The sequence below is a fragment of the Cucurbita moschata genome, unplaced genomic scaffold (genome assembly GCF_002738365.1).
Source record: "Cucurbita moschata cultivar Rifu unplaced genomic scaffold, Cmos_1.0 Cmo_Scf00001, whole genome shotgun sequence".
Taxonomy (NCBI): domain Eukaryota; kingdom Viridiplantae; phylum Streptophyta; class Magnoliopsida; order Cucurbitales; family Cucurbitaceae; genus Cucurbita; species Cucurbita moschata.
In genome coordinates, this window is record NW_019268517.1 from 7,214,588 (window position 1) to 7,241,227 (window position 26,640).

The window sequence follows — 26,640 nt, forward strand, 5'->3', positions numbered from 1 at the left end:
CGTTTGGTGGTAGCACTTGCAGCTCAAAGAGGCTGGTCCATACTGGATGTGAAATATGCATTTCTATATGGTGATTTGAATGAAGAGGTCTTTGTGGAGCAACCCCGTGAATATGTGCAAAAGGGACATGAGCAGAAGGTTTACAAGTTAAAGAAGGCATTCTATGGGCTTAAGCAAGCTCCACGTGCTTGGTACAGCCGTATAGAAGCCTATTTTATGAAGGAAGGTTTTGAGAAGTGTGACTATGAGCACACTTTATTCATCAAGAGAGGAAAAGAAGCCATAGTATTAATTGTAAGTCTCTATGTTGATGATCTCATGTTTACTGGAAATGATGAATTAATGTTTACTGATTTTAAAAATTCCATGAAAAATGAGTTTGACATGACAGATCTTGGCAAGATGAGGTATTTTCTTTGCCTTGAAATCATACAAAAATCTAATGGTATTTTTATAAGTCAGAAGAAGTATGCCTTGGAGGTGCTTAAACGGTTTGGAATGGACAAAAGTAATTTTGTTCATAATTCTATTGTCCCAAGATGCAAACTTATGAAACATGAAGATGGAATAAATGTGGACAAAACCTACTATAAGCAAGTTGTAGGCAATCTTAATTATCTCACAGGAGCTCGACCAGACATAATGTTTGTAGCGAGTCTAATTAGTAGATATATGGAGAATCCCACTGAGCTTCATCTACATGCAGCAAAAAGGGTACTACGTTATTTGAAGGGAACAACTGGGTTTGGAATTTTCTATCGGAAAGGAGGAGATGATGATTTTGTTGCATACACAAACAGTGATTACACTGGAGATTTGGATGAGAGAAAGAGTACTTCAGGTTATGTGTTCTTATTGAGTTCTGGAGCAGTATCATGGTCATCAAAGAAACAACTAATAGTAAGTCTATCTTCCACAGAGGCAGAATTCATAGCCACAGCTTCATGTGCATGTCAGGCAGTATGGTTAAAAAGGGTGTTGGAAAAATTGGGTCAGAATCAAGACAAGTCAACTATTATTCGTTGTGATAGTAGCTCTGCTATCAAGCTTTCAAAAAACTCAGTAATGCACGGTCGGAGTAAACACATAGATGTGCGTTTCCATTTCCTTCAAGAGCTCATAAAGGCTGGCACTCTGGAGTTGGTGCATTGTGGCACACAGGAACAATTAGATGATGTGATGACTAAACCACTAAAATTGGATGCTTTCTTGAAGTTAAGAAAACTATTGGCAGTATGTTCTAACCTACCTACAAGCTGATTACTATTTATTTCAGTTTAAGGGAGGAATTGTTAGAATTGATTTAGATTTGATTTAGTTGTTTGGATTAGATTTGATTTAGTTATTTGAATTATTTCAATGAACTGTGAGATTTCTTCCCATTTATCTATCTGATCTTTCTCATTTTCTCTCCCGGTTCCTAACAAAAACTCCATGAATAAATGAATGAAAGAAAATTTGAAAGTAAATAATTAAAAATGTCGTATAAATGTTATAAAAGCATGATCGTTTTATATCATACAATTTAATTTATTTCTCACGTATAAAAGTAATTACTATCATTGCATACAAATAAACAAGAATTGTTGTAATTTTCGTGCACATAGATATATATTTACTGTAATAATATTTAAAATATTTTAAAATGAAAACGCAAAATGCCTAAATCGATTAACATTTCTAGTGCTTCAAAATAATATGTAACGAACCAAAACAGTAATAGAAGAAGGGAACGAAATATTTTTTTTTTATAAGAATATAGAAATCTCCAAACAGCCTATTTTAAAATAACAAGTCAAAGTAGACTTAAAGCCCAAATTATTTAAAAAATGACCTCGAGAATAAATTTCAATTATAATTTCTTAAAATAAAAGTTTATAGGCAAAAAAAAAAAAAATGATGCAAAAATTGAATCTTAACCCCAAAAAAATTACATTACCCTTAAAAAAAAAAAAATCTCTTAAGCTTCTATTTTCTTTCTGCACAGAGGACATGAGTTGTTCCTTTGAAGCCAAGTGAGAACACAAGACTTATGATACACATGTCCGCAGGGGATTCTGATCACTTCTTCCCCGCCCTCCTTCATCTCATCATAACACACACTACAATTCCCCAAATCTTCTCCCCCAAACCCATCGAATTTCTCCTTCTTCAACCTCTCTATCGCCGTCTCAGGCGCCCCTTGACACAATCGCACTTTCGAAGGCAGCGGACTAGCGATTGTGCGGCACTCACTTTCCAGCAACAAGTGAGTTGAGCCTATTTGTTCTTGCGTCGCCTACGGCCAAGCGACGTACGGTCAAGCCTCTAGCCTCGGTTTTAAAAGAAGGTTTTAGAAAACGAGGAGAGAGAGATTTGAGAAAGAGAGATTTTTAGAAAGAGACGTTATATAAGCAAGCAAGAGAAAGATAACAACGGCTTAGCATATATAACCTTGGGTAGGGAGAAGTTGACGACTAGTCATATCCCCCTATAGTACATTCTGGGCCATTTTAGTTCTGGCAGGCGTAGACATGATATTTTTGAGGTGTCATACGCTTTAGAATTACAAAAGGAAAAACACTAGAATGAAAAGACATGACAAGGGTTTGGCTTGTCATGGGCATGCGGCCATGGGCAACATGCCCTGGACAAGCATGACCGTGACATCCTCCCCCACCTAATTGGTTGACGTCCCTGTCAACCGACTACTTTCATACCTTGTGATGTGGGTGGCGGCGGAGTTCAGATCTTCGGCGCGTTCCCAGCTTGTTTCCTCTGTAGGGAGATTCTTCCATTTGACAAGGAATTCACGAATCGTCCGTACAGGTCTTCCTATCTTCCTAACCCTGTCGGCTAGGATCTCTTCCACTTCCTTTGTTTCTTTTTGCTTCAGATCGATGTTCGGTCTTGTGGTTGCATTTCGTTGGTCGTCGTCTGGATCAGGGTGATAGGGCTTCAAGTTGCTCACATGAATGACGGGGTGGATTTTCATCCATGCGGGTAGTGCCACTCGGTAGGAGGTAGCCCCGATCTTTTTAAGGACTTCAACCGGGCCTTCATATTTACGAACTAGTCTCTGGTCCTTTCGGCTACGAAATCTGATCTGTTCTGGTCTCAGCTTGATAAGGACTTGATCTCCTGCACGAAAATGAAGGGGGCGACGCTTCTTGTCCGCCCATTTCTTCATATGCTTGGAAGCCTTCTCTAAATATGCCCGGGCTATATCTGTTGTCTGCTTCCATTCCCTTGTAAAGTTGTGAGCTTGAGGGTTTTTTCCTGCATAAGGATGATCAATAATATGGGGTAAGGCCGGTTGTCGTCCACTTACAATTTCGAAGGGACTCTTCCCTGTAGATGAGCTGGTTTGGCAATTGAAGCAAAATTGGGCGACATCTAGCAATTGTATCCAGTTCTTTTGGCGAGCGTCGACGAAGTGACGTAAGTATTCTTCGAGCAAGCAATTGAACCGTTCTGTCTGTCCATCGGTTTGAGGGTGATAACTCGAGGAGATGTTCAAGGTTGTTCCCAAGAAAGCGAATAACTCAGTCCAGAACGTCCCAATGAATCTGCCATCCCTATCACTGATGATGCTCGACGGAATGCCCCATAACTTTACAACGTGTTTGAAAAACAGTTGGGCTGTGAGTTCCGCCGAGCATAATTTGGGAGTGGGGATGAATGTCGCATATTTGGAGAATCGGTCTACAATGACCAAGATGGCGTCATATTCCCCGACCTTTGGGAGGTGTGTTATGAAGTCCAGAGATACACTTTCCCAGGGTCTTGTTGGCACAGGTAGAGGTTCCAAGAGTCCAGAGACTTTGGCTTTCTCGACCTTATCCTGTTGGCAGATGAGGCACGTCTTGGTGTATTGCATGATGTCGTCTCGCATGTTTGGCCAGAAGTACCCCTTCTTTATTAGGGCGTATGTTCTTTGCCACCCAGGATGTCCGGCCCACAAGGTATCGTGACATTCCTGAATGAGTTTCTTCCGCAGTTCCCCCGTTCTTGGGACGTACAACCTGTTTCCTTTGGTTATCAGGAGGTCCCCCTCAACCCAAAACTGCCGTGTCTTTCCAGCCTTAGCTAGTTCGACAACAGCTTTGGCCGATGGGTCTTTGTGTAAATGTTCTTTGATGATGTCGCGCATCGATCCATCGATCTTACTTGAGTGAATGTGGGCTAACATGCACAGGGCCGCATGTTCGCCCTTCCGACTCAACGCGTCGGCTGCTTGATTACTCTTCCCTGCTTTGTGTTCGAACTTGAAGTCGAATTCGGCCAACGACTCCTGCCACCGGGCTTGTTTTGCTGTTAATTTTGGTTGATCAAAGAAGTGGCAAGTGGCACTGTTATCCGTCTTCACTACGAACTGTGATCCTAAGAGATACTGTCTCCAGACTCGAAGGCAATGGACTACAGCCAGCATTTCTTTCTCGGAGACAGTGTATCTTCGTTCAGCATCGTTGAGCTTTCGACTTTCGTAAGCGATGGGGTGGCCTTCTTGAATGAGGACTCCACCGAGAGCAAAGTCGGAAGCATCGGTTTCTACTTCAAATGGCTTTGTGACATCTACCAACCCGAGGACAGGACCCCTCGTCATGGTTGTTTTCAGATTTTCAAAGGCCATTTGACCATCATTCGACCACAACCACGGGTGGTCTTTCTTCAACAGCTCTGTCAATGGGGCGGCTCGTCGTGAAAACCCTTCGACGAACCGCCTATAATAGTTGGCTAGTCCTAAGAAGGACCGCAATTCAGATACGGAAGTAGGAACCTTCCATTCTTGGATAGCTTTTATCTTGTCGCTATCCATACTGATTTGTCCACATCTGACGACGTGTCCAAGGAAGTTGATGCATGTTTGTGCGAATGCACATTTCTCCTTCTTCACATACAGCTGGTTCTGCCGGAGCTTGTCAAACACTAACTTCAAATGCACTTTGTGTTCCTCGAGGGTTGTGCTGTAAACAACAATGTCGTCGAGGTATACTATGACGAACTGATCCAGGTATTCGTAGAAGACCTGGTTCATCAACGTGCAGAACGTAGCTGGGGCGTTTGTCAAGCCAAAGGGCATTACTAGGAATTCAAAGGCCCCATATCTTGTTACGCACGTCGTCTTGGGTTCGTCCCCTTCGGCAATCCGTACTTGATAATATCCTGATCGTAAGTCCAACTTCGTGAAGTACTTGGCCCCGTGAAGTTGGTCGAACAAGTCGGATATTATCGGCAGAGGATATTTGTTGCGTACTGTCACCTTGTTTAAGGCTCTATAGTCTATGCATAGACGCAACGTCCCATCTTTCTTCTTCTGGAATAGTACGGGGGCTCCATAAGGGGCCTTTGCCGGGCGAATGAATCCCGCCTTCAACAACTCATCTAGTTGTTTCCTCAATTCGGCTAGCTCGGGCGGAGCCATCCGGTATGCGTTCTTTGCTGGCGGCTTAACTCCGGGAAGGAGTTCGATTTCGTGGTCAATGCCTCGACGAGGTGGTAGTGTTTGTGGTAGACTCTCTGGCATGATGTCGGTGTAGCTGTATAGTACTTCCTTGATTTCCTCTGGGACAGTCTCTTCGGTGGTTGCTTCTTCTATCAGTGGTATGGCCATAAATGTAGGTTCCTCTCGTGCGAGTCCCCTTTTCAGTTGTATGGCCGAGATCATTCGAAGATTACCTGGTTGCTTGATGCTTGCAGGTATTACTGTGGGATTACGATCGGTGATCACCAGGCATTTTGCTAATGGCATTGGGATGACCTTGTGTTCTAGGAGGAACTCCATCCCAAGTACCACGTCGAAGTCATCCATGCGAACCACGACAAGGTCTAGCTCTCCAGTCCAATCCCCTATTTTGAAGGGGACTCTCTTGGAAACTCCCACAATAGGCAAGGCCTCGGAATTGACAGCTTTCATTTTCCTCGGGTCTTTTCCTATGGTGAGTCCCAATCTTTTGGCTTCTTGATCGGCAATGAAGTTGTGGGTTGCTCCAGAGTCTATCAGAGTGCTCTTGCTCGGTTGAGAGTTTATTGTGGCATCTACGAACATGAGCCCTTTTTCTAGTACCTCCTTCGGTTCGACTTTCCGTTGGAGGGCTGACAAGAATTTGAGTGCGCCCATTCGGGGGTTGTCGTGATCTTCCTTCTTGTCTAGCAAAGTCTCGACCCTTGCTTCATTGCTCTCTTGAATGGACACTTGAAGTGCAGTGAGAGAGGCCCGATGAGGACAGTATGATACTTTGTGGGGGCCTTTACACAGCATGCATTGCAAAGGTGTCGTCGGGTGGTTCTTTTGATGGTAATGCCCTCGAGAAGTCCCCGCTTGATTGTTCTGAGGAGGTCTATCCGTCCATCCATTCGGTCTGTTGGGACTTCCATTTCGCTGGCCTGGTGGTCTGTATGGTTTGCCCCCATTGTTTGGGGCTGGTGTCGCTCTTCTTTGGGATCCTGCCTCGTTCCCACAGTCTACGAGTCTCTCGGCACAGGCCATTGCGGCAGCTAGGGTTTGGACCCTGTTCTCATGTATCTTTGTTTTGGCCCACGGCTGTAGACCATTTATAAAGAAGAACACCTTGTCCTTCTCTGCTGTGCCCCTGATATCCAGCATCAGGGTTGAGAACTGTCTGACGTAGTCTCGTATGTTTCCAGTGTGTTTCAGGGCTACTATTTTCTCCATTGCTATATGCCCTGCATTTTCGGGGAGGAATTGTTCCCTCAACTCTCTCTTGAGGTCCTCCCATGAGTCGATGGTGCACAATCCATCCTCGATGTCTTGCACCTTCGTACGCCACCACAGTTTGACGTCGTCTACGAGATACATCGCGGCTACAGTCACCTTCTTGTCGTCGGTACAAGCCGTCGTGGCTTTGAAGTACTGTTCGACGTCAAAGATGAAGTTCTCTAACTCTTTGGCGTCCTGATTCCCTTTGAAGGCTCTAGGGTCTGGGAACCTTAGTTTGTTGGATCCTGTATTGGTTTGTCCAGCCGCGACACCTTCCACGGCTTTCATGGTAATTTCAATTCGAGTGCTCATGGCGGCCATCCTTTCTTGGAGGTCGTCGACTGTTGATCTGAATTCATCAGCCAATCCATTGAACAAACTCATCATTGTGTTTTGTAGTACGTCGAACTCTTCGCCACGTCCCTCTTTGTGTGCGACAGAGCTATCCGGACTATCAGACGGTTTTGGGCTGCTCGTAGGAGCAACTCTTTCTTCGAGCGAGGTCACTCGAAACAATAGTTCTGCGATTGGCAACCCATCCAGGCGGTTGCCCATTGCGTCGACTTGGACGACTTTCTCACTCAGTTCGGTCACCCGTGTTTCCAGGAAACGGAGGGTGTCAGGGACTTCTTTGAGGAACAGCATTTCCTCCTCTATTAGCGTAAGCCGGTCGGCTTGTGCTTTGGGTGTCGACTTTGTCGTCGACATGATCTCAGTCTATATGACGTTACGGAGCTAACAAAGCTCTGATACCACTTGACACAATCGCGCTTTCGAAGGCAGCGGACTAGCGATTGTGCGGCACTCACTTTCCAGCAACAAGTGAGTTGAGCCTATTTGTTCTTGCGTCGCCTACGGCCAAGCGACGTACGGTCAAGCCTCTAGCCTCGGTTTTAAAAGAAGGTTTTAGAAAACGAGGAGAGAGAGATTTGAGAAAGAGAGATTTTTAGAAAGAGACGTTATATAAGCAAGCAAGAGAAAGATAACAACGGCTTAGCATATATAACCTTGGGTAGGGAGAAGTTGACGACTAGTCATATCCCCCTATAGTACATTCTGGGCCATTTTAGTTCTGGCAGGCGTAGACATGATATTTTTGAGGTGTCATACGCTTTAGAATTACAAAAGGAAAAACACTAGAATGAAAAGACATGACAAGGGTTTGGCTTGTCATGGGCATGCGGCCATGGGCAACATGCCCTGGACAAGCATGACCGTGACATCCACCCCCACCTAATTGGTTGACGTCCCTGTCAACCGACTACTTTCATACCTTGTGATGTGGGTGGTGGCGGAGTTCAGATCTTCGGCGCGTTCCCAGCTTGTTTCCTCTGTAGGGAGATTCTTCCATTTGACAAGGAATTCACGAATCGTCCGTACAGGTCTTCCTATCTTCCTAACCCTGTNTCTATTAGCGTAAGCCGGTCGGCTTGTGCTTTGGGTGTCGACTTTGTCGTCGACATGATCTCAGTCTATATGACGTTACGGAGCTAACAAAGCTCTGATACCACTTGACACAATCGCACTTTCGAAGGCAGCGGACTAGCGATTGTGCGGCACTCACTTTCCAGCAACAAGTGAGTTGAGCCTATTTGTTCTTGCGTCGCCTACGGCCAAGCGACGTACGGTCAAGCCTCGCAACAAGTGAGTTGAGCCTATTTGTTCTTGCGTCGCCTACGGCCAAGCGACGTACGGTCAAGCCTCTAGCCTCGGTTTTAAAGCCTATTTGTTCTTGCGTCGCCTACGGCCAAGCGACGTACGGTCAAGCCTCTAGCCTCGGTTTTAAAAGAAGGTTTTAGAAAACGAGCCTACGGCCAAGCGACGTACGGTCAAGCCTCTAGCCTCGGTTTTAAAAGAAGGTTTTAGAAAACGAGACTACGGCCAAGCGACGTACGGTCAAGCCTCTAGCCTCGGTTTTAAAAGAAGGTTTTAGAAAACGAGAGAGAGATTTGAGAAAGAGAGATTTTTAGAAAGAGACGTTATATAAGCAAGCAAGAGAAAGATAACAACGGCTTAGCATATATAACCTTGGGTAGGGAGAAGTTGACGACTAGTCATATCCCCCTATAGTACATTCTGGGCCATTTTAGTTCTGGCAGGCGTAGACATGATATTTTTGAGGTGTCATACGCTTTAGAATTACAAAAGGAAAAACACTAGAATGAAAAGACATGACAAGGGTTTGGCTTGTCATGGGCATGCGGCCATGGGCAACATGCCCTGGACAAGCATGACCGTGACACCCCTCTCCTCTCCGAAAAGTTGTCAAAAATCACCTCCTCCTCCTCCTCCTCATCCTCTTCTTCTTCTTCCTCCTCCTCCTCCTCCTCCTCCTCATCCTCTTCTTCTTCTTCCTCCTCCTCCTCCTCTGCTGCAATCGCACTCTGGTCCAACCAAAACATCTGGATGTAATCGATTTCCGCAACGATGTAGAACGTCATCTCGTAGTTTCCGCACGCCATTTGAATGACGAAAGAGGCAATCCTCTGAGCAATGGCGTTGTTGATTGTGGCATCAAGGTTGTAAGAACTTAGAAATTCTTCGATGTAAGCTCGGCAGAACAACGGATCTTCGAGCTCCCGCAAAGGAAGGGAGAACTGAGCATCCACCGTTATAGTAGTGAGAGTTTCATAGACGATATTGAAAGGATGTCCAGGGAACGGCGATCCGATAAACAGACGGCTTGAATGACTTATTCGAATTTGGAGAAGCTGATCGGGACCATGGTAGCTGTGGAGATTGCAGCGGAATGTGACTGAATCTGGGAAAGACATGGTTGATTATTGAGAGGAAAAAGTTTCCAATTGTGATTATTTATACTGATTTCAATGGAGAAGATAAAAAAGAAATTCAATTCAAAAGATTGAATCCTTTTCATAAACCGAATCTCAAATTTTAAATCCTCCTTTCATCTCTGTTATTCCATTTTTATCAAAACTATTTGTAAATTCAAATATATTATAATTGAATTATCTTTTCTTCCTAAATATAATTGAAAATTAATAAATTAAATGATATTTTCTTCCTAAATATAATTGAAAATTAATAAATTAAATGATATTTTCTTAAATAATATTAAACACTCATTATTCCAAAAATATACCAATTTTTTTTTAGCAATTTATATATATATCCTTTTAAAAATAATTTTTACAAGTAGGTGTACATTGAATTATAAACTAAAAACGTAAGATAAATACATACTTGTTTATTATGTTATTGGTATGATAAGTGTATATTATGGTATGAAATTCGATGTGTTATATTATAATTATGAGATATATTATGTTATGAAATATTTTGTTGACACGTTACGTCATATGAAATTATGCTACTTTATAGAAGGTGTTATGACATATTATGCACTGAATTACAATATGATAGGAAATGATTAAGTTAGGTGTGAAATGAATAATGTTATAACTTGTATTATAAATACATGACATGATTTTAAATTATGGAGATTTCATGCCTATTATTAATTTATGTGTATCGAGATATTTTCTAGCTATGATTAGTACGAGTGTGTACATTATAATGTTATCATAAATTAATATGTACATCATGACACTATGTGCACTCCCTTCCTTCCGTGGTATATCAACTGAGTGTACGTTAGTTAAAGGCTAGGTTTAGGGCTACTTATACGAGCTCGTCTGAGAGTCCATGTGTGCATAGGTGGGTCATGTGTAGAGAAGTATTACACATCCAGTTCTGTCCAGACCGGAAGTAGAGACAATACCATATTATGATGTTTTTATTAAATGGTAGGTTACAAACATGATTGCATGTGATTATATTTTCAGACCTAGAAGGGGAGTTAATTACTAAGTATTGTTTGAAATACTCAAACTACATGTTTCTCTTATTTTTACTGTAATAAGTTATCTCTATCCGAATAATGACGACTCACTGACGACCATGAAATTGAAGTTAGGTACATGCATTCATGTTGTTCGTAGCCCCGGCATTATTTTATTTATTTTTTTCTTATCTTATTTAAATTCCCCATTATTTATTTTTTACCCTAACATTTTTATCATAATATTGACCCAACAAAATGTCTTCAAAATTAGAAATATTAAAAATAAATATTAATATTATAAAAGTAATAAAAAAAATCCGTTTAATTAAAAAAGGGCATTATATTTTATCCAAATTAAAGTGTTGGGCTTTCATTATATTCATAGACTAGGCCCAAACTAACCAACCAATTATTCTGGTTTTGCTATATACCAACCAGTACTTGGCACGTGTACACGCATTACATGTCTGGAAGCTTCTATTTCAAGGACTAACGTCCCACGCCTTTCTTCTGTGTTTTTTTAGTTGGTGAAATTCGGAATTCCCCTTCTTTCCCAATTCTGAAATTTTTGAAACGATAGTAGATTCGCAATTCGGAATTCCCCTTCTTTCCCAATTCTGAAATTTCTTTTGAAACGATAGTGATTCTGGCGAATTTCTCCCTATCTTGTTCGCTTAAGGTACAGCTTCTCTCTCTAACAGGAACGGATGAGCTAGGGTTTGTGTTATATTTCAAGAATTTAGATGATGTTTATTTGTTCGTTGTACTTTTTTTGGACTTTGTTTCTTGGAGTACGAGTACTTTTTTATATTACTGTGTTATGCAGTCGTTTTTTTTTTTAATTTTTTATGTGGCATTGCTCATGCTAGTTTGGTTGCATGTTATGTAAATGGTGGATTTTTTAATTTCTTTGTTATTTTGAATCTTTAATTATAGGATTTCTGGCTTCTTGCATTACTGTTCTTGATATTATCTTTGGTGATTTTTGTATTCTTTTTCTGTTGATGTTCGATTCGTGAAAATCATGAAATAGTTTTGATTATGAAGTTTCAGTTTACGTGATCAAGCGGATCATACTGAATGTTATTTGTTGGCATATGTTTTTCATTGACGTGTCTTGTCTTTTTTCCAGAGCATATTTTTTGAACTGTAACGATGCATAGAAGGAGCAGAGGTGGTGGGGATGCTTTTTTTGATTTTGACGATCCCTTTGCTGGGTTTGGAGGCTTTCCGGGTCAAAGAAGCTTAATTTCTGATTTTTTTGGTGGAAGGGATCCATTTGATGATCCTTTCTTCAGGAGTCCATTTGGAAGCATGTTCGAATCAAGCTTCTTTGTTGGTTCTGGAATTCCTTTTGCTAACATGCATGCGTCTGGATTCCTTGATCATCAGCCCCCTGAGGCTAAAAGACCAAGGGGTCTAATTATTGAGGAAATAAATTCAGATGATGAAAAAGAAGCAGAAAAAGAAAGTAAAAATACAAAGAGTTCTTCCAAAGAGCCTCTTGATGAAGGCCCTGATGATGAAGGTGAGAATCAACTTGTCCGCAATGTTATGTTTGTATTCTTGCTTTTATGCATATTCAGTGCAATCTGTGTTGCAATATCAAAGGGTGTTTCCTTCTTTGTTGTTTCAGAGAAGGGGAACCAACATTTCCAGCTCGTGGATCATCATAGTAGACCAAATCAGAGGCATGTTCGACCTCAAGCTAATAGCTTCACATTTCAGAGCTCCTCTGTAACTTATGGAAGTTCGAATGGGACATATTATACTTCATCAAGAACGAGGAGGGCTGGAAGTGATGGTGTAAGTGAACTTAAATGCCACCAAGGAGTTGATTCTCTTAAATTGACTTCTTCCCTCATTTATCTATCTTCTGTAAATAGGTGGTTTTCGAAGAAAGCAAGGAAGCTGATACCGCAACCAGACAAGCAACCCATAAAGTTTCAAGAGGACTTCATTATAAGGTATGGACAAAGAAAATTTGATCCCTTGAGATTCATAATGCCTTTCTGTAGTTGTATCCATGTTGAAAATCTTGTTTGATATTCCTTTTAGGGCCATTCATTTACAAGGAAACTAAATCCTGATGGTAAGGTGGATACCATGCAAACTTTGCATAATCTTAATGGAGGTATGTAACTATTCATACCGAACTGTTTTTTGTGTTTGCCTGTAAGCTGGATGCCTACAATGTCAAACATTTTTGTTGTAAATATGCAGATGAGCTTGAAAGTTTTGAAAATGCTTGGGCAAGGAATTCAAGAAGTTTGCCTAGCTGGCCTGGTTGTTCAAATGGCTTTGATAATATTGGTAATTATTATAATCATTCTTTATTATTTTTACTTTACTATTTAATTAAACTTTACTTCTATGATCTGATTCTTTTGTCTGCCCCCTCCCACAGACCCACCTTTATTTCTATTTTGGAAACTTGAATACTAAATGTGAGATCGCACCTCAGTTGGAGAGGGGAACGAAACATGGAAACCTCTCTCTCGTTGATGCATTTTAAAACTGTGAGGGAAAGCTCAAAGAGGACAATATTTGCTAATAATGGGCATAGGGTGTTACACTAGAACTCGCGTTAGCGACCAAATTATCACTTGGATAATTTGTTTAAAGTTTAGTCTAGGGAATTCTTAAGAAGCTAATGTTCAAAACTATTACTATCTAACTCCAGATTGCTACTACTAAAATTTTATGGATACTATGAAGTGTCTGCTAACTTCATTTCCCGTCGGACAGCAGGTGGCATGGGTCTAAATGGCCAAACTAACCAAGGTGGGTTGGCAGTTCTCTCCGCTCAGCACCCTCAAGTGGCTGGAAGGACGGCCGGGGAAGGCAGCAGTAACCCGAGATCCTCCCGCGCGCAGCAAGTGAACAGAAGCAGGAAAGATGCAAGGCACATGAGTGCCTAAACTTGTGGAATCGAAAGTTCAGGCCTGATATGGAAGGTGGTCTTTGCTGCATCTTTTGTTGAATCCATTTTACTAATAGTTTCTCATATTGCAGTTTGATGAAACTGAGTAGTTGTGTTAGAAAAATGGCATTCTTAGAAATTGAATGAAGATGATACTGTTTGTATTCAGTGCGAATTCTTCACAGCCACCAAATTCAAAATGTATATTAAATTGTAGTGAAAGTCGGTTATTTGAAAGGGAAATGAAGCAAGGAAGATACAAAGTACACGTGAATGTTAATAAAGGACAAAAAAAAGACAATTTTAGATGCCATTGGTCAGCGGTAATACCAAATGGCCTTCGCAGTTTGCAGGGCACAAAAGTCCACTCCTCCATTCGACTAGTTTTGAGAAATAGCCTTCCAATGTTTTCTTTTTGGAAAAAAAAGATTCTCTTTCAAAAAATAGTATATTTTTTAACCCCTTTGAATTTTTCTTAAATTCGAGGTGGGTCTGAAATTGAAATCCCAAACTTCCGGGCATAAACTCTCTTGACTTTGCTTTGACTTCTGCAAAAGGCCTCGTACCAATGGAAATGTATTCCTTCACTTCCTAAATTAGCCGGTAGGACTTTCTTCATCCAACACTTTCCTCTTAACTTGTTGCTTCCCTCTCCTCATCTCGTTTCTTCCTGTTCGACTTCTTATTCGGTTAGTGCATTCTCGTTTCTCGGTTTCATTTCTTTCTCATAGAATGAGGGACGTAAACTGCCTAAAACCTCCATCCATGGAGATTTTGTCTTTTACCTTAAAAATGTTAAATATATGATGGAGATTTTGTCTTTTACCTCAAAAATGTTAAATATATGATGATTATCTAAAAATATCATAATTGATAAGACCTAACTTTCGTGGCTTTGAGCTCCACTTTCTTTTTGGAATAGAGTTATATGCATAGTACTTATTTACACACAATTCATGCACATGCGCATATCAATGAAAAAGAAAGGAGCATAATAATAACATGAGGTACATGTTTGCATCTAACATATTAGATAAATGATCCATGCTCATATGACAAGCAACATGCATGAGGTTTTGTACTAAAAATCACGATTCAATAAGATGATACATATAATACTTTCATACTTATCATGACATAAGTAGAGTCATGAGTTACTGTTGTTCTTGCATCAATCAAGTCATCCAACCTACTTCGCAGGCGTGCTGATGGTAAGCTCACTTAGAGTTTCTATGTCGATATCCCAAATTTTTCTTTAATTGGTCGTAGTCTAATTTTGTTTGACATAGCCTAACTTTTCCTCATGGAGTTAATTTCACCTAATTCGCCTAAATCAATCCTAAACCACTATAAATATTCTTAACTTGTCAAAACAATAGCTATACTAATCTTAATTACGTAAGAAATAACTCCAAAACAATCCAAAAAGATAAAAACAAAATAAAGTTCTAAAAATCGGGCAAAATTTGAGAAGTCGAGACTTAATACTTACCCGACATAATGATTGAATTAGTACCTGACATGATGATTGAATTAATGAATAAGATTTGCGACAACAAGAATTGGTGTTAAATTTCCTAACGCATGATTTGTTACATTCATTAGTGTAGAAGGAACCTTAGTGTTATGCACATGTTCGGGGCCATTATTTCCTTGTTGTTTTTCTCTTGTTCGACCCTTTCAAGTACTCCATTGTCATATTCATCCGACTCATTATCTCTTTCACCTCAATCATGAACTCCGACTTGGCCCGCAGCAGTACCTTGACTAACCTCAAGTCCAATAGAAGAAACTCCAACGGCCAATCCTGCAACAATAACGGAAGTGGCAGAAAATCAGTCTTACAAAATGATACCACACATGGTCCACATCGTCTCCTCAATTATATGCCACCACATTATTAAACATTAGAATAACTGACGGTGGCTCACTAGAATATGTTAACGTGGAGAGAATATATGGAAAAGATGTGGAGAGAATGCATTTCTCTTCATTATATGAGAAGGACGTGGATGTGGATGTGGATGTGGATGTCGATGAAATTCCTTAGCCTATATTATATGGGAAGAACGTGGCTGAGGATGGATATGGATGCATATATGAAAAATTTAGACTCCCATAATATAGAGTACTTAATATCGTAATATATGAAATGAGATATAGTCGAAATAAAGTGTCTTAATCATGTCCGAAAGACGTCGTACCAAAATTCCATGTTTAAATTTATTCAATTACATAGTATTATTTTTAAGGTTTTAAGTTACAATTAATTAGTAGATAGATGAACATAAGAGTTACAACCTTTCAATTGATCATAAGTTCGAACGTTTATTTTTAAGGTTATAAACAGTCATATCATCGACATTCCAAAAAAAAAGGGTCATTTCTCCAAAACCGAAACTTTTGGGGTCAAAATTTGAAATTACCCCCTCCTAACATCACAATCATTTCTTGTATTTGCATTTATGGTCGCTCTTCTTCTCCCTCACCATCTCATTGTCTCATTTATTATCTTCACATGTCATGCTAGACTATTCGAGAGCAATAGAGAAGGAGAAGATCTCACGATAATTCCATAATATACTTTGTTCGAGGGGATAACTGCTGAGGATCGTCGTTGTCTTTTTGAATGGTGTCGATGGAGGAGAGAGATTGAGACATATATGTATGAGAAATAAATAGGGTGGGTGAGTTGCTATCAAAGTCATAAATATTGGCCACAAAACACAATGTTCCACATACTCAACCATTTATGAATATATTTTTAACTCCATTTCGCTTCTAAATATATTTTTTTAAATTTATGTTACTAAAATTCAGTAAAATTATCTTTTCACCCATTTTTTTTTGTTATTTTATTTTATTTCATAGATAATCATAATTCACGAGTCACAACACATCACTATCATCGATTACAAATGTAAAATAGCCTTCATAACAATCTTAGAATTAAGGATTGTTCAGTTCTCCAAAAATCCAACACGACCTAAAATTTACAATTTAGATTCGGTAGATTATGTTGTTTTGGTTGAACATGTAACGGTTTAAGTCCATTACTAGTAGATATTGTTCTCTTTGGACTTTCTCCTTCAGAATTTCCTTCAAGGTTTTTAAAACTTGTGTTCGAGGGAGAGGTTTCTACACCCTCTCCAACCGATGTGGGATCCCATAATCCACCTCTTCGGTGCCCTACATCCTCGTTGGTACTCGGTTCCCACCTACAATCAACGTGGAATCTCACAAAACATCTCTTCTAGAGAACAATTATTTATTTTCTTGAGCGGATGCTTATTCATAAATTTGATATATGAACTATATTTTACGGTAAAGTTTCAATTTCATCAAATTAATACGAACTTTCACAGTATAATAAAATTTCAAACGGAAATCATGATGGTAGCTAAGACCTTGACCATAACAAAATTGACTAAAAATAAAGTGAGAAGGAGCTGAAAATGAAGAAGTCAAAATGCAATTATAAACATATTTGAATAAATTCAAAACCCTAAACCAAAAAAGACAAAAATAAATTGCATAAAAAATAAATTAAAGCGAATCTCCAAAACCTTCTTTCTTTTGACCAATCTTCCAATCTTAATTCAACTTTTTCTTTTTTAATCCCATTTAATTTCTAATTAATTATTAAAATTTTTAAATAAATAAAACAAATTAAATTACATATTCTTTAAATTGTGTTTATTTAGTCTCTTTATTTAAAAAATTAATTACATCCTTAAATTCTAAATTATATTTTAAAATAATTTTTACCATTAACAAAATACAGAATATACTTTTCTTTTTATGTTATAAAAGAGTGAATATACTCATAAAAAAGAGAATATAAGTATAAAAGGGAACACAAATAATAAATAATTCAATTGCTTTTTTTTTAAAGACTAAAATATAATTTCATTTTGAACTTTTTGAGAAGACTCTTAAATTTTCAATATAATAATCATTTTGGTTATTTTCTTATGTTAAATAATACTTAGATTACTACTTTATTCACTTTATTGACTTCATTCATTTTTATAAAATATATTTAACTTTTAATTTTCAATTTAATGAAATATTTTTTCAATAAAAAATTCATAAACTTGTTAAATTTAGAAATCTATTACATATTTTAAACATAACTCTAAAATTAACAAAAATTAAACATTTAAAAATTTTGGAATTTTTTTTTCATTTATTATAAATATGAAAATTCACAAATTTTTATTTTATTTTATGGGTTATGGACGTTTCCCCATTTTATTGAATATATAATATTAAGAGTAAGAAAAAATGTCTAAAATAATGAAAAAAAAATTACAATAAACAGATTCGAACTCTAGATGTATATAAGACCCAAGTTCAGAAAAATAAAAAGAAAAAAAAAATGAAAAATATCGCTCCTTCTCCCTCACCTCTCCACCATTGCCGGTCTTCAGCTCTCTCCTCTGTAAATCTCTCTGTTTCGATTTAACCTTAAATTCATTTTCATTTCTTCTTCAAATCTTTGAGGATAACAAACCAAATTGAGTGATAATCTCTGTGGTTTTTGTTTCTCTGTTTGTTTTGCAGATCACTCACAACAGTGAGAGAACAGAGGAAGAAGATGAGTTCAACAGAGCCACTCCAAGAAGTCGTCCGGCCTCCCAGACGCCGCTCCACCACTATTCTCTCGGTGGCTGTGGTGGCGACGGGATTCTTCCCAAACGCAGCACCAAGAAACGGCAGGAGTTGGCGGCTTCCGTCAACGGCGGTGGTTCGGTGTTGTGTACCAAGTGCCGGCCACATGTTCGAGAAAAGTTCTCTGTGGTTCCGTTGGATAGCAATGGTGTCGCCAAACAAATTTTCTCAATGGCGAGCCCTAGTGGAATGTTGAAATCGATTGTGACATCGTTGACAAGAAAAAGCCCTAAATCTATGAAGGAAGAAACGGATTGGGCGGCGAGAGAAGAGCAGTGGAAGATTGCGTTAGGGGAAATTTCGCATAGACTGATTCATGCGACGAGGAGAAGAGATGAAGCGATTCTTGAAGCTTCGAGGTTGAAAAATTCCATGGCGGAATTGGAGAAGAAACTCAATAAACTCGAAATTTATTGCCATACCTTGAGATCCGGACTCGATGAATGCGCTTCAAATCCGCGAACACCTAAACAAGAATTTTCAACAAACAGCGATCCGATTCCAGATAAACTAATTACGAATTTCTTATCGTCAGTTTCCGAATCGCGATCGTCAATGCGGCAGTTAAGTCGATCACTGGCAATGCAACTCCGTCACGTCGGAGGAAAAACCTACGAGAGGATCCAAATTCTCCTCAAATCGAAAAGCCCTAGAACCTCACTTTTGTTCCATCTCGAAGCGATTTTAAACAGAGCATTCTTCGAGGACTTTGAATCGATAGGGTTTCAGAAGAACTCACCGAATCAGATTCTAAACCCTTCGAATCGGACTGAATCGAACATCGCGTCGTTCAATCAGCTCCACCGGCTGAGTTGGGAGGAGGTTCTGAGCAAAGGAACGAGGCATTTCAGTGAGGAGTTCAGTAGATTCTGCGATCGAAAGATGAGCGACATTGTGGCAATACTCGAGTGGAACAGAGCCTGGCCGGAGCCGCTGCTACAGGCGTTCTTCGCGGCGGCGAAGAGCGTTTGGCTTGTTCATCTTATCGCTACCGCCGTTCATCCGAGCTTGCCTATCTTCAGAGTGGAGACCGGCGTGAAATTCGACAGCGTTTACATGGAGGACATCGCCGGAGATAAAACCAGAGAAGTAGCTCCGGCGACGGTGAGAATCATGGTGTCGCCGGGATTTTATGTGTTTGATAATTTGATTAAGTGTAAGGTTCTGTGTAGGTACCACGCTAATCTTGATAATTAGTCTTCAAAATGAAATTATTTATTTTCTAATTTTTCTAATTTTTTTTTTTCATTTTTCTCTCTACTTTTATTTAATTTTTAATTTCATTTTCTTCTATAGTTTAATAATTAGAATCTTCAATTTAGATTTTCTAATCTCATAAAAAATTAATTAGTAGTTTCTTAGTTTTACATAATATTAATACTTTTAATTTTATTTATAATATATTATCTCAATAATTATATATTCTATTTCATAATCTTTATTATAACTATCCACCATAATTATCAAATTACCAATGTGCGGAGTAATTTTGCTAGTCATACTTCAATTGACTTCGAGTTGCTCGAATGGGTTGCGGAGATGATCTCCTTCTTGATTACTCGGATCATGTGGCCCTTCTAGTTTAAGTATCTTGTAGATACGATAGTTTGAACAACCTCTAGCTCTTCAGGTCGGCCGAGGTATCGGTCGACCTCGTTTTTTATTACTATGACATACAAATTTTCTAGTTCAAGTTGCCTTGCAGCTAAGGTAGCATGGTCGTGTCAACCACCGAGTGCAAAGTGACTTCTTTTTAGTTTTCGAATCTTGATTTTCTATTGTTGTTCATCCTTGAATATGATTTGCAGCCTTCGTTAGCAAATTTTTTCCTCCCCACAATGCTGTTAGCTAGTTGTCAAAATATGAATAAAAAATACTACTAACCTTCACATGATAGCCCCGGAGAAGAACATGACTTGTAAAAGAAGAAAAACTACACATTAGAGTGGTGCTTGACACACCAACTCCGACATTTAAGTTAACACAAAGACTTTGAATTCGTTGTTCACTTAAGATTTCATCGTTATCAATTATTTTATAGTATCTTTACGTTACTTTTAATAAATTCGAACTTGATAATTGCTTCTCAGTCATGAAATATTTTTAAAACAATTTTATTTTCAAATAGCTATTTGAAGGTAATGATAAAGTCGTAGAATATCTTTATATTGTGCACTTTGTTAATTAGTACATGATGTATAGCGTTTTTGAGCACTTAAAACATTGAAAAACTTTTTTGATCCGTTGGTTCGAAGTTATAGCATTAAAGATAGAGGATGAAAAGAAGCGCCTTTATGAATAAAAGTTCTCTTTTTTAAGTCAAATCTAACGTTCTTTTAGCCTTTTACAGCTTTCGGGCTTAAAGAACCATCCATTATTGTTCACTCAAAAGAAGAACTAGAAGAGACAAATATCTACCGATCCCTGTTACCACTTCAATTTTATGTATTGTGAACCGTAACATTCTAGTCCATCAACTATGAAATTTTTTTAACTTCTTGCTTTATTTATAAAATTTTCGAAATTTTATTGAGAATTTTAGAGGATAAATTTCAAAAAAAGGTAGAAGAAAAAGTGCTCGAGATGCCTTAGAGACCTAACAAAACTAAAATAAAAATGTTAGCAAAAGTGGAAAATTTAGCTCCTTTCGAGATTCACTTTCGTCATCTACCATTGAAAAAGGTTTGTCGTCGCACATTCATAGTCAGATCCTCGTCATCGACCTTCATTGGAAGAAGAGGTGCAAAACCTCGAGTTTACTGGTGAAGAAGAAAAAGTCCAACAATGAGCGAGTTAGGAGGAGTGTTTCTCATTGTTTATAGATGATTTTAGGAAAATTTAATAGTTGTAGTTTTATGAATGAGCTTTAAGATCGTTTTTTTTTTCGAAGGACGTAGATGAAATTAGACTTTGTTAAGGTTGACTTAAGCTTCGGTTACCTCACAAAAATATATAATTATCAAATAAAGTCTATCAAAGTAAGTGGACATACCGTTGAAATGCCTAAAGACTAGATTGGACGAATGTTTAATGCACAAATAACACGTACTATATGAATTAAAATAACATATTAATGAATTGAATGATTATGTATATGTTATACAAGACACTCTGAACTAGAAGTATTTAAAAAGTACGATGGAAAGACCATGATTATGAATCACATTTCAAAAAAACGTTAAAATCGTGAAATATATGAAAACCCGAGTAGGAAAAGATAGACAGCTAGTGATTTAATTGTGCATCATATCATTGAACTCGTGATTTAATTGTGGGACCTAATATATGTTATTTGCTAGTAAACAAATATTTTTTTGACCATAACTTTGATGGCATATAACTCGGGTAGGAAAAAATAAACTAGTAACATCCCTTATACTAGTACATTTTAAAGTATTTTAGTCTTGGCAGATGTACACATGATTTTTGGGGATCGGTCATACACCCCTGAATTGTCATAACTTAAACAATAATGAACTAGCTAACATAAAAGCAAGTAAAGGAAGTTGGAACGAGCATACAGTCATAAGTAACACGTCTTGAATAAGCATGACCATGACATCTAATGTAATGGCCCAAGCCCAAGCCCACTACTAACGTATATTGTCCTTTTTGGGCTTTCCCAGATATTGTTCTCTTTGGGCTTTTCCTTTCGGTCTTCCCCTCAAGGCTTTAAAACAACTCTATGCTTAGGGGAAGGTTTCCACACCCTTATAAAGAGTGTTTTGTTCTTCTCCTCAACCAATGTGCGACATCACAATCCACTCGGCCAGGTTTTCACTCTTACAAAAGGTGTTTTCTCCTCTCCAATCACAATCCACCCTCTTCAGGACTAGGTTTTCACTCTTAGAAAACAAAAAGGTGTTTTCTCCTCCCCAATTGAGACATCACAGTCCACCCATTTCGGGTCACAATCCACCCCCTTCAGGGCCCAGGTTTTCACTCTTATAAAAAGTGTTTTCTCCTCCCCAACTAGGACATCACAATCCACTCCCTTCGGGGCCAGCGTCCTTATTGACACACCACCTCGCGTCTACCTTCCTTCAGAGAATAGCGAGAAGGCTGGCATATCGTCCGGTGTCTGGCTCTAATATAATTTGTAACGGCCCAAGCCCAAGCCCACCGCTAGCAGATATTGTTCTCTTTAGACTTTCCCTTTCGGACTTCCCTTCGAGGCTTTAAAACTCGTCCGTTAGGGAAAGGTTTCCACACCCCTATAAAGAGTGTTTTGTTCTCCTCTCTAACTAATACGAGACATCACAGCGTCTTTATAGTTGTATAGTTGTATTTATTTATTTTTAATTTTTAGATTTCTTTTATTAGAAAGTTTTCAAATTTTGAAACCGGTAAATTTTACGAACACCCCATCAAAACAAAATCGATATCTAACAATAACAAGTTTCACAAGCAAAATACATATTTATATTAAGAGTATTGTCTGCACAACAAGGTTAAACCACACACACCCCTAGCTAATTCCCATCCCATCCCAGTCCCTTCCCTAACTACCTCGACAACGATCATATGGATCCCGATTAAGTCATCTTCAAATCAGAGATTACGTAACATCCATACCAACCCGAAAAACCCGTCTTTCAACATATGAATCCCTTTTCATTGTCTAGTCTGATTTAACATCTTGGGCTGTGCTGTAGTATGATGCTTCACTGATCTTCGCTTCCTCCTTCAACTGATAACATGAACAAAAAACAATTAGAACGCACGAATCACCGACCGCATAGTAGACGTTATATCGATCAGGAACATGAGAAAAACAGTAGCAGTAACATATATGATCCTTAAGAAAAGGCTTACCTTCTTAAGGATCTTCTTTTGGTAGCGGTATCCCTGAGGAAGTAAACAAATGAGTAACTTTTATGAGGATGATTTAACTGGAAGAACAAGTGGGAGGTAAAATTATAAGAAGAGCAGCATTGCATAACTACCTTGTCAGTTCCGTAAATATAATCACAGTAGGTAAATACTGAAGCAAAGTTGCTATGGCTTTGTCCTCCGACATAGTGATGGTAATCATGATGGTCCGCACCACCGTAAAATGGTATGAGTTTGGTTACACTCCAGGGGAAATCATACCTGAATATAATAATATTCAATTAATGAAACCAGGGATAATCTCTACCCTCATTATAAAAGCACAATCCGAAGGAAAAGAAACAGCACTTCATTCATATTATTTCATATTTCCCTCTTGAGCTCCCTTTTTCGGGATTTAAAATGCATCTTCTAAGGAGAGGTTTCCACACAAGGAAATCTCACAATTCTACACCTTTCGAAGTAATGTTTTGTTCCCCTCTTCAACGAATGTAAGATCTCAAAATTCTAGTGGTGGACTTTGACTGTTATAAATGGTATCAAAGCTAAACACCGGTCGGAGTGCCATTGAGGACACTGACCCCAAAGGGAGTGGATTGTGAGATTTCCTTATAAGGTTGCGGTAACCTCTCCCTAGAAGACGTGTTTTAAAACTATGAAGCTAACGACGATAAGTAATGGGCCGAAGTGGACAATATCTACTAGCAGTAGACTTGGGCCGTTACATCTATGTTCATGTTATTGAATGTTAGTGTTCTCTTGTCGTATGTTTTCATGGACGTGGTAGAGATAGAAATAGTGACATTCCCATATGCTTTTACACTAAATATCAGCTTACCACTCCTCTCTATCATGTCTATAGAAAACATGGCACGGAAGAAAGCTATGAACATCTAGTTATCTCAGTCTTTGTATGAAAGAGACAAAAGAAAGACACTCCAGAAAATATGAAATATTAGTACATAAAGCTATTCATGTTCAGCCAAAGGGTTGGGGAATGTTGAGCCACAGGAAACCCACCAAGAGGGAAGCTATGTCCTACATGACCAAAGAAAATGATTATCTGACACCGTATTTATTCCCAGCCATAAGCCTTAGCATCAATTACTTTTCATTTCTATCCCGACTGAACAATTTGGAGGTCAAATCAAAGGATTCTTATTTGAGTAAGCTTGGCCCCTTTCAAATGTCAATTTACTTTTCTTTCCCTTCGCTTCTCTAAATTTACTAACAGTTTCAAAACGAGGACAGTCAACATGAAAAACCGAGCTTCGCTTAAATCCAAACTCATCACTAGCCAATATTGTCCGTTTTGGCCTGTTACATATCATTGTCAGCCTCACGGTTTTAAAACACGTCTCCTAGAGAGAGATTTTCACACCCTTATAAGGAATGTTTCGTTCTTCTCTCCAACCGATGTGGGATCTCAGAATCCACCCCCTTGATGTCTCAGTGTCCTTGTTGGCACACGTGTCAGGCTCGATAAGGAATAAGCTATTCCATTGTGCCAGATGCAGTTCTCTAGAGATGTCTTTCTACAAATCAGCTCCTTGTTCCTTTTCCTCCTTTTTCCCAACAATCCCAAGGCTACAAAATTTTAACATTAAGTTTGAAGAACACACTTCCACAAGGGGTAAACCTGAAGCTTCACAAACAACCACAATGGAGTGTGAGATCAGGAGGATTAAGAATGGGTGTGAGCTAAAAGTTCCCTTAAAGCAAAGAATGTTTGAACCAATAAGGATCAATTATGATCTTGTTCATGATCTTTGCTCGACGATATCCTTGCAGCATTCCTCCCTTCATTTCATTGTAATTACCTACCCTATATGCAATTACACTCATAAAACCACTTTTTGTTTTTCCTTTCCTCATACACTAACTTCATTCTTCTCTAACATCTATACTCCATGCCCATAACCTTAAAGCATAAAGAGGTAGTGGGTCCTTATTAGTTTAGTAAATAAGAATCAAGCTTCATAGGCTGGGATTCTCATAGAAGATTTATGAGTCCTCTTAGGCTAAGTAAGGAATCTCAGTGTGAGATCCCACATCAGAGGACAAGTAAGGAATCTCAGTGTGAGATCCCACATCTTTAGGGTCGTTGAGAGGAGAACAAAACACCTTTATAAAGGGTGTAGAAAAACCATGAGGGAAAGCTCAAAAAAGACAATATCTACTAGCGGCGGTGGCTTGGCCTTTCCCATGTGAAAGCTAAGAAAGTTGAAACTAGAAAATTCAAAGAACGGCAATTTAATCTTTTCAATGTATCTCAACAACTTCAAACTGTCATTATATCAAGTCAGTAGGAGCAATGATTCAGTATGCAATAAGTTCATGCAGTAATGATAGGATAAACATATACCTATATCTATAGATAAATATATATAATAAGAAAAAGGGCAAGGAAGATTTAAAAAAAGAAGAAAGCAATAGAGCAGATTCCAGTCCTAGTCAACAAAAGGCATGTTCATCATCCAAGATCCTTGAGATTAAAAGTACTTTAACACAAAGGGGCATTGGCAAAGAGATAAAAGAATGCAGAAAATTTAAAGGCGGCATCATTCTGTCGCAGTCGAATAAAAGCAGAACAGAGAGATAGTAGGTTTAGCATTCATACCCACTATGCGTTTCAATTGCTTCAATCTGCCTTAAAGCAATCCATAACCAGAAGGTGATCATATGACCAGGAACCATAGCCGGACCAAGAAAAGAGGGAATTCCAAGGATCAAAACCTCAGCCCAATGAGCATAAGGAGCAGCAAATCCAATTGGAGCAGTGTATTCATGATGAACTCGATGGATTTTCTCATACCCCCATTCGCAATGGAGGAATCTATGAACCCAATAATTGGTATAATCCTCCACCATGAAATAAACTACCAACTGGGAAACGATTTCCCATCCAGAAGGCAATGGCAAGCCCGTCCTGATCCCAATCATCTAATGATCCAAAACAAAGAAGAACAATCATCGTCAATCAAAATCTCAAATAAAATAAAATAAAAAGTGGGGGAAATCGCAAAATCGAAACCCAGGATTTACATTAATGGAAGGGTATGAAACGAGCTGAAGAGGGCCAACAACAAGGAAGAACATACGCATGACATCCTTATAGCAGCGGAAGATCTCGGCGGAGGGTAATCGAACTTTGGGCTGAATTTTGTATTTATGAATCCCAGAGACATGGAAGAGCTCGAGGAAGATGAGGGGAAGAGGAATAAGAGAGAAAATCAAGAAGAGGAAGAGAATGTTGTGGCAATAGAGGAAGTAACTGGATTTGTCATGGGAGTAATTAAACCAGAGGGTTTCGAAGGAGGTGAGATTCCGGCCGAGGGCGGCCTGGGCGGCGGAGAGGGAGTGAAAAGGCAACATTGGGTGGAGGAATCCACCGAAGCGGCGAAAAGGGGTGAGAGAGAAGAGGAAGAAGAGAGAGAGGGAGTTAAATTAATGCGGGAATTTTGAAAAGAAGAAGAGGAAGAACATGAAATGGTAGAGAGATGGAATGTTTGGTTATAAATGGTATCCACCATGGCCACGCCTTCCAAAGCTTTTTCACATGCCTCTACAAACTCTCACTCTCACTATCACTCCTCTTCCTAATATTTTTCTTCTTCATACAAATTCTAATGGTTTATAAATGGTTAAATTGTTATACATTTAAAAATTCCAATGATATTAGCTCAATAATTTTAAGAACACGAA

At 38.9% G+C, this 26,640-nt stretch overlaps 4 protein-coding genes across 8 annotated transcripts; 2 read left to right on the forward strand and 2 right to left on the reverse strand.

Annotated features, from left to right (window-relative positions):
* Positions 1 to 6,657: 6,657 nt before the first annotated feature.
* Positions 6,658 to 8,185, reverse strand: LOC111453333. Its single transcript, XM_023094429.1, has 3 exons — positions 8,108 to 8,185; positions 6,758 to 7,352; positions 6,658 to 6,666 (listed from the first exon to the last, which is right to left on the reverse strand). Exons 1-3 carry the CDS (start codon positions 8,161 to 8,163, stop codon positions 6,658 to 6,660), a joined length of 660 nt encoding a protein of 219 aa, XP_022950197.1. The 5' UTR covers positions 8,164 to 8,185.
* Positions 8,186 to 11,060: 2,875 nt separating this feature from the next.
* Positions 11,061 to 13,650, forward strand: LOC111448181. Of its 5 annotated transcripts, none has more exons than XM_023087653.1 (7): positions 11,061 to 11,222; positions 11,638 to 12,033; positions 12,142 to 12,311; positions 12,392 to 12,472; positions 12,564 to 12,639; positions 12,729 to 12,818; positions 13,254 to 13,650. In XM_023087653.1, the coding sequence occupies exons 2-7, from the start codon at positions 11,661 to 11,663 to the stop codon at positions 13,424 to 13,426; spliced, it is 963 nt and encodes a 320-aa protein (XP_022943421.1). In that variant the 5' UTR covers positions 11,061 to 11,222; positions 11,638 to 11,660; the 3' UTR covers positions 13,427 to 13,650. The 5 variants fall into 5 exon arrangements, with proteins under 5 accessions (XP_022943421.1, XP_022943429.1, XP_022943437.1 ...); XM_023087661.1 differs by having other exon boundaries at positions 11,061 to 11,184; positions 13,257 to 13,650; XM_023087669.1 differs by having other exon boundaries at positions 11,061 to 11,184; positions 12,729 to 12,791.
* A 4,120-nt stretch (positions 13,651 to 17,770) lies between these two features.
* Positions 17,771 to 19,337, forward strand: LOC111448164 (IRK-interacting protein-like). Its single transcript, XM_023087616.1, has 2 exons — positions 17,771 to 17,872; positions 17,995 to 19,337. Exons 1-2 carry the CDS (start codon positions 17,810 to 17,812, stop codon positions 19,297 to 19,299), a joined length of 1,368 nt encoding a protein of 455 aa, XP_022943384.1. The 5' UTR covers positions 17,771 to 17,809; the 3' UTR covers positions 19,300 to 19,337.
* Positions 19,338 to 22,495: 3,158 nt separating this feature from the next.
* LOC111448229 (methylsterol monooxygenase 1-1-like) lies at positions 22,496 to 26,539 on the reverse strand. The gene is made up of 5 exons (XM_023087706.1): positions 25,981 to 26,539; positions 25,556 to 25,878; positions 23,049 to 23,196; positions 22,918 to 22,950; positions 22,496 to 22,792 (listed from the first exon to the last, which is right to left on the reverse strand). Exons 1-5 carry the CDS (start codon positions 26,308 to 26,310, stop codon positions 22,724 to 22,726), a joined length of 903 nt encoding a protein of 300 aa, XP_022943474.1. The 5' UTR covers positions 26,311 to 26,539; the 3' UTR covers positions 22,496 to 22,723.
* Positions 26,540 to 26,640: the final 101 nt, after the last annotated feature.

Bases quoted from the DNA above. Each gene is read 5' to 3' on its own strand.
- LOC111453333 (XM_023094429.1), bottom strand. From the start codon at position 8,163: ATGTCGACGACAAAGTCGACACCCAAAGCACAAGCCGACCGGCTTACG.
- LOC111448181 (XM_023087653.1), top strand. From the start codon at position 11,661: ATGCATAGAAGGAGCAGAGGTGGTGGGGATGCTTTTTTTGATTTTGAC. The intron at 12,312-12,391 runs GTAAGTGAACTT...TTCTGTAAATAG, and splicing joins GGAGGGCTGGAAGTGATGGT to GTGGTTTTCGAAGAAAGCAA. The intron at 12,640-12,728 runs GTATGTAACTAT...GTAAATATGCAG, and splicing joins TTTGCATAATCTTAATGGAG to ATGAGCTTGAAAGTTTTGAA.
- LOC111448164 (XM_023087616.1), top strand. From the start codon at position 17,810: ATGAAAAATATCGCTCCTTCTCCCTCACCTCTCCACCATTGCCGGTCT. The intron at 17,873-17,994 runs GTAAATCTCTCT...TTTGTTTTGCAG, and splicing joins GGTCTTCAGCTCTCTCCTCT to ATCACTCACAACAGTGAGAG.
- LOC111448229 (XM_023087706.1), bottom strand. From the start codon at position 26,310: ATGTTGCCTTTTCACTCCCTCTCCGCCGCCCAGGCCGCCCTCGGCCGG. The intron at 25,879-25,980 runs GTAAATCCTGGG...TTGGATCATTAG, and splicing joins TTTCATACCCTTCCATTAAT to ATGATTGGGATCAGGACGGG. The intron at 22,793-22,917 runs GTAAGCCTTTTC...TCATGTTATCAG, and splicing joins AAAAGAAGATCCTTAAGAAG to TTGAAGGAGGAAGCGAAGAT.